Source organism: Scardinius erythrophthalmus (genome assembly GCF_964197995.2).
Source record: "Scardinius erythrophthalmus genome assembly, chromosome: 23".
NCBI lineage: Eukaryota > Metazoa > Chordata > Actinopteri > Cypriniformes > Leuciscidae > Scardinius > Scardinius erythrophthalmus.
In genome coordinates, this window is record NC_138243.1 from 24,209,555 (window position 1) to 24,231,463 (window position 21,909).

The 21,909-nt window shown below is 38.9% G+C and overlaps 1 protein-coding gene across 3 annotated transcripts; it reads right to left on the minus strand.

Annotated features, from left to right (window-relative positions):
• Positions 1–3,910: 3,910 nt before the first annotated feature.
• Positions 3,911–13,453, minus strand: LOC308683674 (stromelysin-1-like). 3 transcript variants are annotated; one of them, XM_081354258.1, is made up of 4 exons: positions 13,233–13,453; positions 4,889–5,048; positions 4,682–4,785; positions 4,112–4,601 (listed from the first exon to the last, which is right to left on the minus strand). In XM_081354258.1, the coding sequence occupies exons 1-4, from the start codon at positions 13,255–13,257 to the stop codon at positions 4,501–4,503; spliced, it is 390 nt and encodes a 129-aa protein (XP_081210384.1). In that variant the 5' UTR covers positions 13,258–13,453; the 3' UTR covers positions 4,112–4,500. The 3 variants fall into 3 exon arrangements, 1 of the variants encoding a protein (XP_081210384.1); XR_014029281.1 differs by lacking the exons at positions 4,682–4,785; positions 4,889–5,048 and adding an exon at positions 8,021–8,462 and having other exon boundaries at positions 3,911–4,601; XR_014029282.1 differs by lacking the exons at positions 4,112–4,601; positions 4,682–4,785; positions 4,889–5,048 and adding exons at positions 7,369–7,888; positions 8,021–8,462.
• Between the last annotated feature and the right edge of the window lie 8,456 nt (positions 13,454–21,909).

Sequence of the window (21,909 nt, forward strand, 5' to 3'; positions counted from 1 at the left end):
GCAATTATGGAATGAAGATACTACTTTTTTTAAGGAGAGATGGTTGAAATGTGTTCAAAATGTTTGACAGCTTATCTTAATGCAAAACAAAGTCAGCACACTGTTGCTCACACACACACAAAAACAGTTCAAAAGTAAAATCACCAGAATACTATAATGTGATGTTTTGAACAAATCAGCTCTTGTTCAGACCGTGAGAGCAACAATGTGCTGACTTTGTTTTGCATTTCTCTGTACTTTTTTGTCATGCACCTGGATTTGAGACATGACTTTTCATGTTCCTTTGACAGCTTGTCTTAATCCCTCATTGGGCCTATAAATTATTTTAATACATTTATCGTCAAAAAGTTAATTGTTAAAATTTAGTTAGTTAACTCAACTCACTTAAACCATTTTGTGTGTGTGTGTGTGTGTGTGTAGCTAGCTATACATTACACTACATTGTCTAAATTTCTACATTAAATTTTCAAAAATGTGTCTTAGCAACGGAGAAAACCGATTAATTAACACATTAGAAATCTGCAGGGTATTCAGTATTCAGCAGTTTCCATTCAAAGTTGCACATAAAAAAAAATTTGCGAATAAAGTATGGTTTCCATCACATGTTCAAGAGAACAAAATCATCACTTCCTGGAAAAAAAATGTAAGTTGTAGAAACCAGAGCGTTAATTGTGGTTTTAAACTACTCTTTATTGTCAGAACATATCAGGACCAACTCTTGCCAAAACAGGTGAACATTTCACAAATCTGAGGTAGAGCATTCAAACATTTGTCATTTTTCCTTAACAAAATAAATATCTTTATTGGACAATTAATTTCTTAGTTTCTGCATAAGCTAATTTTTATTTGGTAAAATTTAATATTCTGACTGTTTGAGTTTTATTAAACTCAACCATTGGTCATCCAGTATCATGCATTTAGATCATGATAACCTCACTATCATGGCAAAATGTAACTTTATGGTTTCTATGGTAGTATTTGTATGAAAAACAGTAGCCTAAATACATTATTAAATACTGTAATTATATTCCATCAGTCCTTTAATACATCGTCTACATTAATAATAATACAATTCAATATGTATTTCCCACATTTCATGGTGCAGTTAATATGACTAGGCTAACATCACAGTAAATCCATGGTAAATGATGGGAATTTGTAGACGGAAAAGCCTTTTGCGCACAGTGTTTCTCCTGTTTGTCAGCGCTGTGTCATCTGCCTTTAAACTGGTTTAAATCACTGAGACAATGCAGGGTTGCCAACTTTTCAGTTTACCTCGGAGTGAGACTTCTCCGGGGGGGGGGGGGGGGGCTAACTGGGGGGGGGGGGCAGGCAGGGGCCACTTGTGCTTTTAGGGGGCACACCTTTAACATTCATCTTAACCTATTTTCAGTATTATTTCAAGTCATTTTTCACCATGTCATGCATGACTGCAATCTCTAGAAAAAGCTAATAAATAATATTAGCTAAGCTAATAAAACAATTTCAATTCAAATGAATGTTTCATTATGTTTAATTGTAGTGTGATATAATGATCAATAATAACACATTTTTAGCATCTAAGCACATCTAGGCACTTTTTTACACCTGGGGTGGGCGATATGGCAATAATATCACAATTTTTGTTTTTGTTTTTCAGAAAAAATCACGATTTTATCATGATTCTTTTTCATGTTGGTTTTACTATTTTGCATGTGACTGAGCATTACAGCCAAACTAATGTCCCTATTTTAAAAACAAAGCCTTATAACAAAATATAGGTAACAAAATATAAAATAAAAAAGAATGGCAGACATTTAGGTCAAAGTGGCGAAGATAAAATCTTTGTCACTATTTTCTTTGTTATTAAAAATTAAGAACAGAGATACATATTACACATACACAACTTAATATACAAATGAAATAAACAGTGATTTATTTTTTCAGCTATAGGTGTATTTAACAGTAGAATTGAAGAAAGTAATTAAATGGACAAATATGAAAATAAAACACAACAGACTTAAAGTTCTCAGTCAAGAGCAGTGAATGATTTCCTCTGTGTGTTTTGTTGTTTTATTAACATTAACGGTATAGTTCTTCTCCCCCCAAAAAGTCATAATTTACTCTCTTAAGTTGTTTTAAACCTGAATAAGTTTCTTTCTTCTGTTGAAAATAAACGTTATTTGAAAGAATGTCAGTAACCAAACAGTTGATGTACCCCTGTGACTTCCATAGTATATTTTTTTCCTACTATGTATGTCAATGGGGACCAGCAACTGTTTGGTTTTGGGTGAACTATCTCTTTAAGAACAAGCGGCAGCATGTTTATTATTAGGGCTACTGTCTCTTTAAGAACTGCACGCGACGCGTCTAATATACACGCATATGACAAGCAGATTTTAATAAATTTTCTCTGTTTGCTTTCACTTTAGACATAACCAACTTTGTTTATGTAAACATTGTCTGTATTTGACAGTATTAGCGCAATATAAGACTCAAAAGATAACTTTTAGTCCAGTAACAGGCTTTTAGTGTATGTGCGCGTCGAGTGTACGCACTCAGTAAAGCGCATATTTGAACAGCGCATCAGCAGCGAATGACATGTTTAACCGGCAAGGCTTTAAAGCACATGCAATGCAAATAATGAACTTTTGTGAACTGCAGTGTCCCGTTCCTCTGCGTTAACATTTGATGTGAATATACGTCGTGCTGCAGTGTAGCCTATAGATGAAGGCGCCGCAACTGATAAAATGCGCAGTTGTAAGACTTTCCCTCTCTGCCGTGCGTGCGCGCGCTATCGGTTGGTTTGGACGACAGTCTCTGTCTCGCATGCGTGCTCGCTCTAGGTTCTGGGAGATTTTTAACTAATTTGCGCCATAACTAGTGGTCCATCCAGTAGTTAAGGGCCTGAATTGTTTATAGTAATTCTGAAATTTAGTGCACATGAGTGAAAAAAAAAATACAGCACAGAAGAATGTCTATTTTTGCGTGAGATTTCTTTGTTGAGCGTGAGAGCGTGAGATTGAGGCTGAATGCGTGACTGTCACGCGAGATGCGTGAGAGTTGGCAACCCTGCAATGTGTTCTTCGCTGAATTCAAGCGCTTCTCACTGGATCTCGTGACGAGAGCGATCAGAGTAAACGCATATTCTCTGACGCATCTCCTCTAGTGAGCTCGCGCTGCGCTGCCGTTTGGACTTTCTTTGAGCCGAGCGGATAAATGGTCCGTGTGGCGCGCGGTTCAAATGAGTTTCGTTCCGCTTTTGGCGCATAAACATTATCGAACATTTATCGAACTCTTGATATCGTTTTATCGAGAAAAATTATATCGCGATAATTATCGTTATCGTTTTATCGCCCAGCCCTAGGTCCAGCTATAATATTTAAATTTGAATACAGTTCTGTGTTATTTGCAAGGTATATACCAATCATTATTTTTACATCATGCACTCCAGGCAAATTTCTTTTTAAAGTGCGCAGAGCTTGTGGCCTGTAAACGTTTAATTTAATAAGCATTACATTTTAATAGACAATGACAAGACAGAAGCGATGTTCTTTTTTTTCTAGACTTTGATTGAAGTTTTACATAACCACTGGAATTCCCTTCAGGGCACATCCAGTGCCTATACGAGTTTTCTAAATCCTGACATGAATGACGAATGAAAGACGCAAATGCAAAAACACAACCCTGAGGCTGTTTAACTGAGGTATTCAAAACACCCTTACTTATGCCCTAAAATGTACCACAGGAAGTTTGTCCATATATGTCCCAGTGGTCCTTTAACAGAAATTCTGCTTGTTTTTATTGAACTACAAACACAGTGATGATGAGACTAATCTATCCCTGATAGCTCTATACTCAGAAACACCTAATAATATATCAGCTTCAACAAGCATCAACATGCCTTGACAAAAAGTATGACCTTTTATAAAGCTTTAGAGATTTATTTATTATTGGGAGTTAAGATGGTTTGATATTCAAGATTTTACAAAGCCGATCACTGATATTGGATTTACAATCTGAGTCTGCTCAGTAAGTCGTCTCTGAGTCTCTTTAACATTAAATTCAAAAGTATTTAACCTGGCAAAAACAATTATTGCTTCCAATCTGAACATGCTCACATACTCTTCTTGAGGTGAATTAGGCACTTTAGTTTATTTGAAAATAACATTAAACAGATTCTGTAAATATACATTCTTTTAAAATGAGTTAACAGCTATATTAGAGTCCAATAACAAATTTGAACAACAGACCGATTCAATGAACAATGGATTATGCACATGCATTTCTTTTTAAAAAACAAAGTGGTATATAACGTTAAAAAAATATATGATCAATAAGTTATGACAACAACATATGTTTTTACATTGCTTTAACTAATAAAAATAAGTAATACAAGATTCAACTAACTTTTTAAGTCAGTTTGATGTGATTTAACTTGAAATGACCAAGTTGATTGTACTTTTTTTACAGTGTAGTTTTAAAATAAACTTCTGCATTCCATTTTTAATTAAATCTTGACTAACAGGACAGGAAGTAATTGCTCCTCAGCACACGGAGAAGCCTCTTACTGTTGGATGTGAACATATACATCTTTGTCCCGCTGTAGAGATAAATGTAACCTGGAAGAAAAAAACATTATCTTTATGAGGTCTAATCATTGTACTTTAATACTTGTCGAAAATTGGTTAAAAACACTTACTTTTGGACAGGTGGGCTGCTGTAACCTCTCCGGTCATCCCTGGAAATCCATCTGCCAGTCGTTTGGGATACCCTGTGTCCATCTTCTTCGTCCCCTCATCATAGCTACCCCAAAAAAGAGAAATGTAATATTCCAACAGTTTCTTTCCAATAGTTTTTTCAGAGCAAAATCCAAGGGTTTTTGTTTATGCTTTGGCACTTGACCAACCTGTAGTACATCTTGTCAACGAAGAGAAGTGTTTTTCCTGAGTTTTTGTCGTGGACGGCAGCATTAACTTTTCTTACGGATAATGGCAGACCAAAGCGGCTGAGAAGCTTGGGATAGCCCGGCTCAACGTTGTTTCCATTAAAAGCCCAGACTTGTCTACCTGTAAACAAAGACCAGCTATGCTAAGAGGTTTTCTGGATACAGAGATTGTAAATGTGATTGTGGTTTAAGCATTCCCAGATTGTTTGGGAAAATACCTTTGAATAACTTTTCCTTGCACTGGATTTTCGTAAGCAGCATCTATATTGTCCGGAGAAATATTGTTTTTTTCTTCATCTTGAAAACTTGAATCTGTATTTTTTTTAAACTGAATATTTGCAGTCTAAGAATTCAGAACAAAAAAATAGCTGTTTGAAAATACGTCTAAAAAATTCAGCCATGAAAACATTTCAATTCGATAAATTTCAAATGTTCAATATTCGCTTAAAGAAATCAAATTCAGACCTATTTAAAATACCACATAAAATTCAATTTTGTTAGATTACACTTGTAAATACTTCAAATTTACACCATTCAAATTCAAATATATATATATATATATATATATCTCATGATTTATAAATAAGGTTTTAAAAAATGCCCCAGGAAATCAATTTTTAGCGGAAATATCACCTCTTTATGGAAAAGTTTTTTTATGTTGCTGTCAACATTGTTTTTTATGTTGCATTGTCAACATTGTCAAAGCTTCAGCACTGCCACTCTTGAGCTGGATTGCAGACATTGCAATCGAGCTCAAGAGTGGCAGTGCTGAAGCTTTGAGGCCACAGTGACACCTTGTGGTGTGACCAAAAAATACAAAAGAGGTTTGTGGAATGTGGACGTGACTTTACAGGTCACGCACGCAGGGATTAAATGACTTAGAGATGGGCAATATGGCCAAAATCTTATATCACGGTTTATGTCCTTTAATATCACCCTAACTGTATGTATATAGGTTTACCATACATAGGCCTACTCAATATTCCGGACATGGCCGTAAAACATCAGCTAGTGATTTCTAAAATGTCTGGGCACACATGAACATAATCCGCTGATAACAGACACTTTACACGGAAACACGTCAAATGATCCACTATTAACCACATTTTATGCCATGCGTTGTAGATCCGTACACAGAAGCTAACTGCATTTTTAATGTATCTTCCAAAAACAATGTTGACAGCAACATAAACAAACTTTTCCATAAAGAGGTGATATTTCCGCTATAAATTGATTTCCTGGGGCATTTTTTAAAACCTTATTTATAAATCATGAAATATATATATAAATATATATATATAGCCTATTGCAAAATATATATATTTTTAATTTCTATTATTAGATATAATAATTGTTTTTCTCTAGTTCACGTTTACCACAATTATTGTCAGCCAATTATTGCAACATAATTTTGCCATGATCATAGCAGCTATGAGTCTTATCTTATAATGCCTGATGAGTTTGGAAAACACCTGACAAGAGATCAGAGATCATTCCTCCATATAGAATCTCTCCAGATCCTTCAGATTCCCAGATTTATGTTGGCGCTTCTTCTCTTCAGTTCACTCCACTCATTTTCTATAGGGTTCAGGTCAGGGGACTGGGACGGTCATGGCAGAAGCTTCATTTTGTGCTCAGCGACACATTTTTGAGATGATTTTGATGTTTGTTTTGGATCGTTGTCCTGATGGAAGATCCAACTATGGTCCATTATAAAATTTTTAGCTGATGCTGTCAGGTTTTATTTTTTGGTTTTATCTGTTGGTATTTGCTAGAATCCATGATATCATAAATCTGAACAAGATTTCCAGGACCTCCAGCAAAAAAATAGGCCCACAACATTAAAGATCCAGCAGTATATTTAACCATGGGCATGGGGAACCTTTTATCCCTGTTTGCACTAAACCCATCTGGGGGTTTGCTGCCGAAAAGCACTTTTTTTTTTTTTTTTTTAGGGGTGCCAATAATTGTGGCCAACATGCATTGGAGAAAAACATTTATTTCATAATGTAAGTTTCCCCCCACTTTCAACTGTTTTACTTCAATGAAAGGTTAGAATTTTGTAAAAAAAAAAAATGAAAGATCAAAAGGAGAAACAATGCAGATTTAGTTTCACAGGCGCCTTTGCTCATATTTACCAAGAGTGCCGTAATTAGTGGAGGGCACTGTACAGTGTATATATATACATAAATGAAATGACTTCATGTGCCTCTATGCAGCTTTGTCTGGCGTAGTTCTCCGAGCGGAAGTGTGACGCAACATCTAATCAGTAATTTGTGGCCCAACGCCCCGGATAACATTGAAGCTGCTTACGAGGACCCAGTGGAAAAAATACTTTTCCTATTCAAAGGTATTTTCTCAATCAATCTGGGAATGCTGAAACCACAGTCACACTTACAATCTCTGTTAAATCATGTCTATTGAAGTGCTTGACAATGGTTGAAATATCACACGGTTTTACTCAATTAAGTTAGATTGCTTCAAGAGTGAGTGTTGCACTTTTTTCCAATTTACAATCCCTGTAAAATCCTCAAAAAAAAAAAAAAAAAAACTTATGGCCTGTAGGCTATTTATTTATAGGTAAACAAGTCTGGGCTTTTAAAAGCAGCACTGTTGAGCCGGACTATCCCAAGCCTCTCAGCAGCTTTGGTCTGCCACCATCTGTGACAAAAGTTAGTGCTGCCGTCCACGACAAAAACTCAGGAAAAACACTGCTCTTCTTTGACATACAGTATATTACTATAGGTGGGTCAAGTGCCGTATCATAAACAAAAGCCCTTAAGATTTGCTCCAAAAAGACATAAGACTTTCCCTTTTTTTTGGCAGCTATAATGAGATTTTGAAGAAGATGGACAAAGGAAATCCCAAACGACTGGCTGATGGATTTCCAGCACTGACTGGACAAGTTACAGGAGCCCATCTGATCGACGGTAGGTGTTTCTAACTTCCTTTTCTACAGATCTGTAACAATACAAAAGACTCACTGAGTTCTTTTTTTTTCATATAGGACTAATAATTTTGTTGGTCATTACTCTTACATTACAATTCCTCCTAATTCCCTGTTTTTTTTTTTTTTTTTCTCTTTAGCATTACCTGAAGAGTTTTTACAATCTAACAGATGTAAAAACTGTCTTCCAACGAAGTGCCAGTCCACTGACTGAGAAGATGAAAGAGATGCAAAGGTTTTTTGGAATCAAGGTCACTGGAACGCTGGACCAAGAAACACTGGAGGTGATGAAGAAGCCCCGCTGTGGAGTTCCAGATGTTGCTGCGTTCTCCACGTTTGAAGGCAGACCCAAATGGCAGACCAACAAGCTCACATACAGGTGTGTATAATATCAGTTCTCTTGGTGTCACAGAAAAAAGAGAAGCAGAAACTGACTGTGGTCCTTTTCCTCAGGATTGTGAACTACACCCCTGACATGTCAGAAGCAGAGGTGGATGATTCCATCAGAAGAGCCCTGCAAGTGTGGGCAGACGTCACTCCTCTGAGATTCACCCGTATCTACAGAGGCACAGCTGACATCATGATCTCCTATGGAACAAAATGTGTTTTACTCCTACTTTTTACTATTATGTCCATCCATCTATCCATCTATCATCTATCATGTCAAGTCAAGTCAACTTTATTTATATAGCGCTTTTCACAATACAGATTGTATCAAAGCAGCTTCACAGTATTAAATAAAATAGTACATCAGTGTTTGTTTCTGGTGTAAAACATCCACGTTTGGTAATGCTGATCAATAGCACTGTTGAATCGATTAATCAAATTAAGTATCCCCAACTGAGCAAGCCAAAGGCAACAGTGGCAAGGAACCGAAAAACTCCATCAGGTGACCTAATGGAGAAAAAAAAAACCTTGGGAGAACCTCCTCTGGCGTTTATGAAGTAGAGACCGGATTAAACTGTAAGATTAAAAATGTTATATAAATGCCTGGCTGAAGAGATGCGTCTTTAATCTAGTTTTAAACTGGGAGAGCGAGTCTGAGCAACGAACAGTATCAGGAAGACTATTCCAGAGTTTTGGAGCTAAATGTGAAAATGCTCTCCCTCCTTTGGTGGATCTGGATATCCTAGGTATGACCAAAAGCCTCGAATTTAGTGATCTTAAAGAGCGCGATGGATTATAGGGCGATAGAAGATCTGTTAAATAGACTGGAGCTAAGCCGTTTAGGGCTTTATAAGTCAGTAGCAATACCTTGTAATTAATACGGAACTTTATAGGTAACCAATGTAGTGATGATAAAATTGGTGTTATATGGTCAAATTTTCTTGATCTAGTAAGAACTCTAGCGGCGGCATTTTGGACTAACTGTAGCTTGTTTATTGAGGATGCAGGACAACCAGCATTAAAGCAATAAAGCATTACAGTAATCTAGTCTCGAGGTCATGAATGCATGAACTAACTTTTCTGCATCAGAAACTGATAGCATATTACGTAACTTAGCAATGTTTCTAAGGTGGAAAAAGGCTGTTCTTGTAACATATGAAATATGATTTTCAAAAGACAAGTTACAATCTAATATAACACCCAGGTCTTTTACTGTAGAGGATAAAGTAACAGGACACCCTACGATGTTAAAGTTGTATTGTAAGAGGTTTTGTGGGCGGTTTTTTGAACCGATAAGTATTACCTCTGTCTTATCTGGATTTAATAAAAGAAAATTGCGCGTCATCCAATCTTTTATATCTTTAACATACTCTGTCAATTTGGATAATTTAGCGTTTTCATCCGGCCGTGATGAAATATATAGTTGAGTGTCATCAGCATAACAATGGAAACTAATTCCATGTTTCCTTATAATATTTCCAAGTGGCAACATATATATTGAGAATAATAGAGGGCCTAACACAGATCCCTGCGGCACTCCATAGTTTACTGGAGTTATGATCGATTTTTCTCCGTTTAAATAGACAAAATGGTAGCGGTCAGATAGGTATGATCTGAACCAGCTTAATGCTTGTCCTTGAACACCGGTATAGTTTTGTAGTCGATCTAAGAGTATTATGTGATCTATAGTATCGAACGCAGCACTAAGATCAAGTAAAACTAGTATTGAGATACAGCCTTGGTCAGAAGCTAAGAGTAAATCATTTGTGATTTTAACGAGCGCAGTTTCAGTGCAATGGTGCGGCCTGAACCCAGACTGAAACTTTTCATAGATGTCATTTTCTTGCAAGAAAGAGCCCAGTTGGGCAGACACAACTTTTTCTAATATTTTGGACATAAAAGGAAGATTTGAAATGGGTCTATAATTTGCTAGGTTATTTGGGTCTAATTGTGGTTTCTTAATGAGAGGTTTTATAACTGCCAATTTAAATGTTCTTGGAACATGACCTAAAGTTAAAGATGAGTTAATAATATTGAGGAGAGGCTCTTCCACTATAGGTAACACTTCTTTCAATAGTTTAGTTGGTATGGGATCTAATAAACATGTTGTTGTTTTAGAGGAAATGATAAGTTTATTTAACTCTTTTTGTTCTATAGTTGTAAAGCACTGTAATTGTTCTTGCGGGGTGATAATCGAGGCTGAATTATAAGGCGTGATTGAGGATTGAACGTTTACAATTGTGGATCTGATGTTTTCTATTTTCTCAGTGAAAAAATTCATGAAATCATTACTACTAAACTGTAACGGGATATTTTGTTCAGGAGACATCTGTTTATTTGTTAGTCTAGCCACGGTGTTAAATAAGAACCTAGGATTGTTTTGGTTGTTTTCTATTAGTTTGCGGAGGTGCTCAGCCCTGGCCGCTTTTAGGGCCTTTTTATAGCGTGACATACTGTCTTTCCAAGCGATTCTAACGACCTCTAAATTAGTTTGTTTCCATACGCTCTAAATTACGGGTTTCTCTCTTTAGAACACGCGTAGTATTGTTGTACCATGGTGCTTTAATTTTCTCTCTGACCTTTTTTAGTCTCATAGGTGCAACAATATCCAATGTACCAGAGAGAATGGTGCTCATAGTGCTAGTTACTTCCTCAAGTTCATCTGTTTGTTTGGGTTCAGGCAGCAGCTGAGACATATCCGATAAGCAATTTGAAAAATTATCTATGGTGGATGGAAGGATAGTTCTGCCTAATCGATAACGTGGCGCAGCATGATTACCGGGGTATGTAATATGCAAGTTACCATGTAATGGTCAGTTACATCATCACTTTGCGGAATGATATCTATATCGGTTGGATCGGTTCCATGTGATATAATTAAGTCGAGTGTATGATTAAGACGATGAGTTGGTCCGGTAACGTTTTGCTTAACCCCAAAGGAGTTTAATAAATCTATAAACGCAGCCCCTAACGTATCATTTTGATTATCTACGTGTATGTTAAAATCTCCAACAATTAATACTTTATCGACATTGACCAATAGATCTGAGAGAAAATTTGCAAATTCTTTTAGGAAATCAGCGTAAGGCCCAGGCTATATACGGTAGCCAAGGCTAGAGATAATAGGGATGTTTTTCTTTCATCTAAGAGCGTAACATTTAGTACAAGTACTTCAAATGAAATAAACTTATAACCCGTTTTCTGAGTAACACTAAGAAAATCTCTATAGATAGTTGCAACACCGCCGCCACGACCAATCAGACGGGGCTCGTGCTTATAGGAGTATCCTGATGGAGTAGACTCATTTAGACCGAAATAATCATTTGGTTTAAACCAGGTTTCAGTAAGGCAAAGTACATCGATGCTATTATCTGTGACTATTTCATTTACAATAACTGCCTTAGGTGTGAGTGATCTAATGTTTAAAATACCTAGCTTTAGAAATTGTTTTTGTTTACTAATAGCAACATTTTCTGTTTTAATAACAATTAGATTTTTTCTAGATCCTGCAGTAGATTTATTATTTGATCGCACTAAACGAGGAATAGACACAGTTTCTATGCAATGTTCTACACTAGTATTAATATCAGTTAATTTGGTGCAGCAGAGACTATGATTTGGACTTTTGGTTACTAGTCAAAAGGTATTTAACATCATCTATCTATCTTCAGTGTAAGTCATTTTAATTGATGATATTTAGTGCTGGCCAATTAGTCCAATTTAATCGTAAGCTTGCTTGGCGAACATCTTTGGAGAATTTGATGTTTCCCCATTCAAAGAGATAAGAGCTGTTAGTACTTGCGTGACTGAAAACATTGCTGCCAAGAGAAATGACTTGCCTTATAGGGACTTTGATTGAGTGTGTGTAGAGGCTGCTCACTGTAAAGCCAATGGGTGGAACTTGACGTCCAACCCCTCTCTGGATGTAATGGGTGAAGTTTGAAGGTCACGCCACACCCTAACCCTACCTATAACCCTATCCCTAAACCTAAATTAGGTCAAGATCCACCTATTACATCGAGGGAGGGGGAGCTGGATGTTAGTTAGCTTTGCATTGAGCACCACTTGGATAACGTAAAGGCAGAACTAAAATATGGGTACTGCATGTGAAGTGCGACACAATGGCGCCATTAAATTGCACTTGTAAAATAATTTATTGAATATATGTCTGTTTGAATTACTGTACACCAAATTGAAGAATCCTAATTCACTTGAATTTGTCATTTCGGAGTGGGGCCACTTTTCAGCCCTGGAGTTCATGCCCAAGACCGGCCCACTTTTTCCACGGTGGAATTCCAAATTAGCACTTTTTCCAATTTGGATAAATGAAGCAACAGTTCAGTTGTTACTATTGTGTAGTTGGTATTAATACCATAGTTCAACAAATAATGTAAAGGTTAAATAATAATTCACTTAGACTTTATAAGAAGCAATTGCGATTTTATATCACACAATTCAGACTATATCTCGCAATTCTGTATTTCTGACTTTAAATAGAAGCAATTGCAACTTTATTTCACGCAGTTCTGACTTTATATCTTGCAATTTCTGACTATAAGAAGCAATCGACTTTAATTCACACAATACTGACTTTATAACACGCAATTGCGACTTTATATCTCACAATTTTGACCATCTCGCAATGCTGACTTTATAACACGCAATTGCAACTTTATTTCAGGCAATTCTGACAGTTATATCTCGCAATTCTGACAATTGAGACTTAATATCACGCAATTCTGACCATCTCGCAATGCTGACTTAACACGCAATTGCAACTTCAGGCAATTCTGACTTTATAACACGCAATTGAGACTTTATTTCAGGCAATTCTGACTTTATAACACGCAATTGAGACTTTATTTCACGCAATTCTGATGTATTCCGAAATGTAAACTCGCAAGTGTGAGATAAAAAGTCGCAATTATCTTTTAAAACGTTTTATTCTGTGACGCAAACAAGCTTCCATACCTCCTGGCCTCTTCCTCCCAGCCATCCTCCCTGACACGTACCGTTACGGTAGGGCCGGCCAGGCGCGGTAGGCGCCGGCGATGCCGCGGACCCGCGGCCGCAGTAGCCTACCTAAAACGTTTTGGAAAAGACTGGCTGTGGACCCAACCAACTCTATAGTAGGGGAGGGGAGAACTCCCTCACATGGTACAACCCATGCAGAGGCAGCGCGCTGCAGTGGAAGGCGGAACGTGTAATGTTACTAACGTGACATTGAAATGGGGAAAAAAAAAAAAATTCCTCGACCGGCCCAAAAGTGAAGCGGCCCACCGGGAATTCTCCCGATTCTCCCGATTACCCAATCCGGGCCTGTTTCAAATGGTTAAATAGCTTAAAATTCCTGATTTAACAGCCATATATGAAGATAGATGCATCAGCAGGATTATTAATCGCATCAATATTTCTATGTATGTCTAAGTATGTCTTATCTTAAGCCCAGGTTCTTTGATTTATAAGAATTAAAAAAGAAGATCTAAATTCTTTATTAAACATTAAATGTAAAACATCTTTCCTACAGATCATGGCGATGCTTTCCCACTTGATGGACCATAAGGCGTTTTGGCTCATGCTTTCGCTCCCTCATCTGGACTTGGTGGAGATGCACATTTCAATGATGATGAGTTCTCTTACGAGAGGTCTCTCGTACTGCGTAAGTATCTTACGCTAGGGGAAAATCCCTTTTCCGCGAGATATTGAAGCCAAAAAATGATCCTTAATTTTGTATTAATGTAAAATGCGTTGCGGCAGCATGCAGACATAGGCAAGACGGCTCGCGTGCCTATTTGCTGTCCTGCGGCAACTGCAGCAGCCTATCGAGCGAGGCCATTCGTGACGTCAGACCCAATGAGGGCGCCCACTGCGCCACGTCCCGCCGAAACAGGCGTGGCTTAGGCCTATAAATAAAGCTCGGGGCTGCTAGTATCTGATTTTTCATCTCTTCAGCTTCAGCTCTTCAGCGGCAAGCCTCGGCCTCGAGTGGTCGACGCCTGAGCAGCCTGCTCACAACCGGCTGGATGGATTTTTCCTCCCGGGGGATCGCGCTTCGCCTGCTTCCAGACCTGCACCCTTTCTTCCTGAGCTTCACGAAGAAGTCGCTAAATCATGGAACGCCCCCCTCTCAGCTAGAATGCGCCCATCTGTCTCACTGGCATTCTCCGCTGTTGACGGTGCCAAAGACAGAGGATACCATTCTCTCCCGCCGGTGGAAGAAGCTATAGCGGCTCATCTTTGCCCGCCCTCCGTTGGACAGCACGCTAAGTTGACGCTACCTTCTAAGGCTTGCCACACGACGTCAACTATGCTCAGCCGCGCTTACACCGCTGCTGGACAGGCTGCGTCAGCGTTGCACACGATGGCCACACTGCAAATTTTCCAGGCCGATCTCCTCCGAAAGCTGGATGAGAAAGGACCGGAAGCAGTTTGCGTGCCGGACTTGAGGAGCGCCACGGACCTCACTCTCCGTGCCACTAAGTCTGCTGCACAGGCCATAGGACGGAGCATGGCCTCTCTCACTGTAGCTGAGAGACATCTATGGTTGACGCTCTCAGAGATGTCTGAGTCAGAGCACTCTGCGTTCCTCGATGCCCCTCTCTCTCCTGCCAGCCTCTTCGGATCTTCTGTCAATGACTTCGTGGAAAGATTCGCTGAGGTGCAGAAAGCGTCACAGGCCATGAAGCACTTCCTCCCGAAGCGCTCCAGTTCCACAGCAGGCCGTGCGAAACCGTCTGCTCGGAGTTCACAACCACAACCTCCGCCCACTGCCGCCACTTCGCAGCGCCGACAGGCCCGAAGCTAGAGACCGCACTCTCGCTCTACTAGCCGCTGCCCCCCTCCGCGTGGGCCCCGGCCTAGGATTGCGGTGAAGCCCGAGGTCCTGAAGTCGTCCTAGCACGCCTAGGGAAACGACGGTGTTCAGGTCTCGCTGCGGCCAGACTTCCACCAAAACTTCTCGCTCGTTTAGTTCCAGGAAATGTGACTGTTCCAGCGAATTTTGCAGTAAGAAGCCGCGTCTGTGGGGGATGATATCTGTTCTCCCTCTGTTCGAGCCGCGCAAACTGCGCCGTTCACAGGGGATGTCAGGAGCGGACGATCACGGGGCTAGCTTTCTCTCTCCCTCTGTTCGAGCCGCGCAAACTGCGCCGTTCACAAGGGAGACCGGAAGCGTACGGTCACGGGGTTAGTTTTTTCTTTACGTTATAAGAAAAGCCGCCCCGCCCTAGTTGCGCCCCATTCACAATATGCCGTCAATGCTTCGCTCTGTCAGTTCCCTTAAAAGGCGACTGCAGATGTGTATTTTGCAGCCAACGAGCGCGTTGTACAACCCGCTCGCCTGCTCCCATTCAAGCATGTTGACGCTCTGTTACATGCTCGTGCTAACTGAGAACTTATGTATTCTCCCCCTGTGGCTCAGCGGCAGAATCTTAGGCAGTCGCACGAGAGAACCGTGTTCGAATCCCGGGTCTACCGACACATAAAATTATGCCGTCAGTGCTTCGCTCTGTCAGTTCCCTTAAAAGGCGACTGCAGATGTGTATTTTGCAGCCAACGAACGCGTTGTACAACCCGCTCGCCTGCACCCATTCAAGCATGTTGACGCTCTGTTATATGCTCGTGGTAACTGAAAGCATGTGTATTCTCCCCCTGTGGCTCAGTGGCAGAATCTTACGCTTTCGCACGAGAGACCCGTGTTCGAATCCCAGGTCTATTAGAATGTAAATTATGCCATCAATGCTTTCTTTCTGTCAGTTCCCTTAAAGGCGACTGCAGATGTGTATTTTGCAGCCAACAAGCGCATTGTACTACCCGCTCGCCTGCACCCAAACACTGTTTCTATGGCAACACAAAGGATTCCTAGCCGCTGCGGCTGGACTCCCACCAAAACTTCTCGCTCGCTCAGTTCCAGTAATTGCGACTGTTCCAGCGTATTCTGCAGTAAACAAGTCGGCAACACAGCCCGCTTGCCTGCACACAAATGCCGTTTTTACGGCTACCCAGATAAATCCCATAAAGAGTGTATTTTCTGGCACTCGGTTACTAACGTAACCTCGGTTCTCTCTAGAAGAGGGAACGAGTACTGCGTATCTTGCCGTGCATGCAACACGCTCTGGTTCGCTTCGGCGATGAAAAAACAGATAATAGCAGCCCCGAACTTTATTTATAGGCCTAAGCCACACCTGTTTCGGCGGGACGTGACGCAGTGGGCGCGAAGCGCCCTCATTGGGTCTGACGTCACGAATGGCCTCGCTCGATAGGCTGCTGTAGTTGCCGCAGGTCAGCCAATAGGCACGCGAGCTGTCTTGCCTATGTCTGCATGCTGCCGCAACACGTTTTACATTAATACAAAATTAAGGATAATTTTTTGGCTTCAATATCTCACGGAAAAGGGATTTTCCCCTAGCGTAAGATACTTGCGCAGTACTCGTTCCCTCTTCTAGAGAGAACCGAGGTTACGTTAGTAACCGAGTACGTTTTTCAGCTTTCGCTCATCAAGAGGTAAGTTTTGCTAGTTTTTCGATTTTTTTCTTTCTTTGATTTTAGTGATGTAAAAAGTGCAATGACTTCATTACCTTGGCACCCCTTAGATTTGTTTAAATGTGTTTTTAACTTGTACCTAATCTGTTCTACTTAATTTCTCTGCAGGTTTTGTCCTGTTCTTGGTGGCTGCCCATGAATTTGGTCACTCTTTGGGTCTTTCTCATTCCGACGTTCCTGGCACTCTGATGTTTCCCACATACAACTTCAGGGATCCGGGTCGTTTCTCTCTGCCCTCTGATGACATCAGAGGGATTCAGTCGCTCTATGGTAATAAGATCTTCAAGAGTACATCTATAATGTTTGTGTCAAACATATTCAGTCGTTTGTTTACTATGTGGTATTTCCTTCAGGCCCAAACAGAGACAGAACCCCCATCCAACCAGATCCAAAAAATACCAACGGCTCCTAATGCTTGTGACCCTAACCTGATCTTTGATGCTGTTGTAACTATGTAAGGACCACCCATTGACCCAATGACGGAATCCAACGGCCTGGCGAAGGTTTAAAGCGTGTATGTCTTTTCAGCGATCCAGTGAAGTTCACTTAATTTATTGGAATTTAGTTTTAGTATTATTTCAGCTCTACGCTCAATCTGACTCCAATTTCAAATGATAATCAAATTTAGATCGTATTTCTGATTAGAAAATAATCATAAATATTGATTATGAATTAATTTAGATATTTGATTATTCTGATTATCCCATACTTTCAATATTCGTTCATTACGGACCTAGTGTCGCTTTGAGACGTCACGTCGCGACTGCGCGCTCACGATCACAAACTAGCCAGTCCTGAAATAGTCAGAGGGTGTAGTACAAATATTTTACCCTATGCGGTCGCACACTACAGACCCATAGGTGTAATTTATATAATATTTGTAGCATACAACATGCTAAGTCAGGGAATAGTCAGAAATCAGAAGGTCTCCTAAGATGTGCCCCATGGTCCATTCAAAGTGCCTTCAGTTTGATCTATTCTGGACAAAGATTTGCGGAAACACCAGACTACACATTAATCTAATGGAAATAATGATTTCAGAAGAATGCAGAATAAATCAAGGTTAACATTTATTTGTCAGGTAAAAATTTATCATGCCAATTACAGAAGTAAATTATTAAAAGCCAATTCAAAAATACATGACATCATTTACTCAAAGATGACTCTAAAAGTAAGTAATGTTTTCCTGACAGAGACACACAGTAATGTGTCAGGATTTTCCAACAGGAAAATACTGAAACATTACTGTGGGGGAATGATCCTGGTAAAAGATTCCCAAAGTATGCTCTGTCCCCTTGCCTTAAATACCAGACCAGAACAACAGGGGTTATACAAATGTTGTTTAGAGTTGTTTGGGCCAATCCATGTACCCCAGGGGGGTAGCACCTGGTTTCTTGAGATATTGAAAAGAGATATCAGCCAGAGAGGAGATACAGGATTCTCCTAAGTTCTCAATCTTTTTCATTAAACCAATGACTGCAATGAAATTAAGACCATTTTACCAATCGCACTGAGACCCTAAAAATGATACCAAACATGAAAAGGAAAAAACAACACATTCACAAGATATGCGATATATAGACATTCTTAATTTAACTTTCAGTGACTTGAGGAGGGAGAAGAGGAGGGAGAGGGGGGATGAGTTGAAGTCAAACAAAGGGACAAGGAGATAAGTTTGGGCAGGACAAGGTTCTGTGCTCTGTCTTTGCTATCTGCTGTCCAGGGGGCATTTTATGGCATTATTGCAGGGTGAGTTTTGTTTTAGCAGGAAAATCAGTTCTTACAACTATTAGGGAAAAAACTTTCTGGCCCAACTCTCCGGACAATATAGATGCTGCTTACGAAAATCCAGTGCAAGGAAAAGTTATCTTTTTCAAAGGTATTTTCTCAAACAATCTGGGAATGCTTAAACCACAATCACACTTACAATCTCTGTATCCATGCTCAGAAAACCTCTTAGCATAGCTGGTCTTTGTTTACAGGTAGACAAGTCTGGGCTTTTAATGGAAACAACGTTGAGCCGGGCTATCCCAAGCTTCTCAGCCGCTTTGGTCTGCCATTATCCGTAAGAAAAGTTAATGCTGCCGTCCACGACAAAAACTCAGGAAAAACACTTCTCTTCGTTGACAAGATGTACTACAGGTTGGTCAAGTGCCAAAGCATAAACAAAAACCCTTGGATTTTGCTCTGAAAAAACTATTGGAAAGAAACTGTTGGAATATTACATTTCTCTTTTTTGGGGTAGCTATGATGAGGGGACGAAGAAGATGGACACAGGGTATCCCAAACGACTGGCAGATGGATTTCCAGGGATGACCGGAGAGGTTACAGCAGCCCACCTGTCCAAAAGTAAGTGTTTTTAACCAATTTTCGACAAGTATTAAAGTACAATGATTAGACCTCATAAAGATAATGAGTTTTTTCTTCCAGGTTACATTTATCTCTACAGCGGGACAAAGATGTATATGTTCACATCCAACAGTAAGAGGCTTTTCCGTGTGCTGAGGAGCAATTACTTCCTGTCCTGTTAGTCAAGATTTAATTAAAAATGGAATGCAGAAGTTTATTTTAAAACTACACTGTAAAAAAAGTTGCTGCTTTAAATTTTTAAGTACAATCAACTTGGCCATTTCAAGTTAAATCACATTAAACTGACTTAAAAAGTTAGTTGAATCTTGTATTACTTATTTTTATTAGTTAAAGCAATGTAAAAACATATGTTGTTGTCATAACTTATTGATCATATATTTTTTTAACGTTGTATACCACTTTAAAAAAAAAAAGAAATGCATGTGCATAATCCATTGTTCATTGAATTGGTCTGTTGTTCAAATTTGTGATTGGACTCTAATATAGCTGTTAACTCATTTTAAAAGAATGTATATTTACAGAATCTGTTTAATGTTATTTTCAAATAAACTAAAGTGCCTAATTCACCTCAAGAAGAGTATGTGAGCATGTTCAGATTGGAAGCAATAATTGTTTTTGCCAGGTTAAATACTTTTGAATTTAATGTTAAAGAGACTCAGAGACGACTTACTGAGCAGACTCAGATTGTAAATCCAATATCAGTGATCGGCTTTGTAAAATCTTGAATATCAAACCATCTTAACTCTCATTAATAAATAAATCTCTAAAGCTTTATAAAAGGTCATACTTTTTGTCAAGGCATGTTGATGCTTGTTGAAGTTGATATATTATTAGGTGTTTCTGAGTATCAAGGATAGTTTAGTCTCGTTATCACTATGTCTTTGTAGTTCAATACAAGCAGAATTTCTGTTAAAGGACCACTGGGACATATATGGACAAACTTCCTGTGGTACATTTTAGGGCATAAGTAAGGGTGTTTTGAATACCTCAGTTAAACAGCCTCAGGGTTGTGTTTTTGCATTTGCGTCTTTCATTCGTCATTCATGTCAGGATTTAGAAAACTCGTATAGGCACTGGATGTGCCCTGAAGGGAATTCCAGTGGTTATGTAAAATTTCAATCAAAGCCTAGAAAAAAAAAAGAACATCGCTTCTGTCCTGCCATTGTCTATAAAAATGTAATGCTTATTAAATTAAACGTTAACAGGCCACAAGCTCTGCCTACTTTGAAAAGAAATTTGTCTGGAGTGCATGATGTAAAAATAATGATTGGTATATACTTTGCAAATAACACATTATATGAACTGTATTCAAATTTAAATATTATAGCTGGACCTTTAAGTTAAGAAAAGTAAAAAAAAAAAAAAAAAAAACATCTATATCTAAATGACGTTTAACAAAAAGCAGCCCACTTTATCTGCATTCACTTTGCCTGCATTCACTATATACGACTAGTAAATATTTGTATATTAGCCTACTAACATCAAAGTGTGTGGGACAGAAATACTCTCCACAGTAGGTCACAACTCTTGAGATGAATTTGGTCAAATGTATTCATTCACCTGATCATTAAAGGCTGTGAGATGTCTTGACTGACATTCTACATGACATTTTGGGATATTGCATAAAAACTCTGGATGGAAACGCCAAAACGTGCATACATTCTAAAAATGCGCATAAAAAAATGATTTGCTCACTTGAGGCAGATATATTTTTTATCGATAACATGAAGTGAGCATATGAATGGAAACCCATTTAGGCTACTGAAGAAATCCCTCGATGCACAACACAACTCGTATGTAAAGCGACCTTGAGCTACAGAAAGGCGCTAACAAAACTTCTTCTTCTTCAAATGTTGGTTTGATCATTCTGAAATGCCTGAGCCAAAGTCTGTCATCACAATGATTAGGTATAATTACCTCCCAGAACTGTCTCACATGATTGCATTCCTAAACACCAGCAAGATGACAGCGTTTATTTCGTTTCGTCTGATGCAAGTTCCTTTTTTATTACAGATATTTTTACATTTTTTCCAGGAAGTGACGATTTTGTTCTCTTGAGCATGTGATGGAAACCCTGCTTTATTCGCAAATATTTTTTATGTGCAACTTTGAATGGAAATGTGCTAAGACACATTTTTTTAATTTTAATGTGGAAATTTAGAAAATGTAGAAATGTAGTGTAATGCATAGGCGTAATTTGCGGGTGGGACATGTCCCCACCACTATTTTCTAAGGTCGATAGGCTATTGTCCCCACCACTTTTGAAACATCTCGCGGCACGAATGTAGGCTACATACAAATAAACAAAACATCTCCAGTTAACAGAGCATTCATTTCGTTCGTTTTTTAAATAATAGGAATAACCCGAGTTTCAGTGATCACCAGAAACGCGGATAAAATAAATTTCCTCCGGGGTTGAAAATGACCAGAGGGGGGATATCAAAAGCAGAGGCAGTGAATACAAAACCCACAATCTTCCTAAAGCGGCCCATTCAGTTGAGTCATACACTCAAAAAAATGATTTTAGCTCTTTGTTCAATTTCATTAATTAAAATGAGCATATACAACACAACCCTTCATAGAAATGATTCCAGCTTAATTTCATTAAATGTAATCAATGTAATTTTTAAAAAATTTGGTTTACCAAATTTTTTTTAATTGAGTCAACATGAATATTTTTCGTTCGTCTTAACCGGATGTCACTCAAAAAAAGAATTTTGGCCTCTTGTTAAAATAA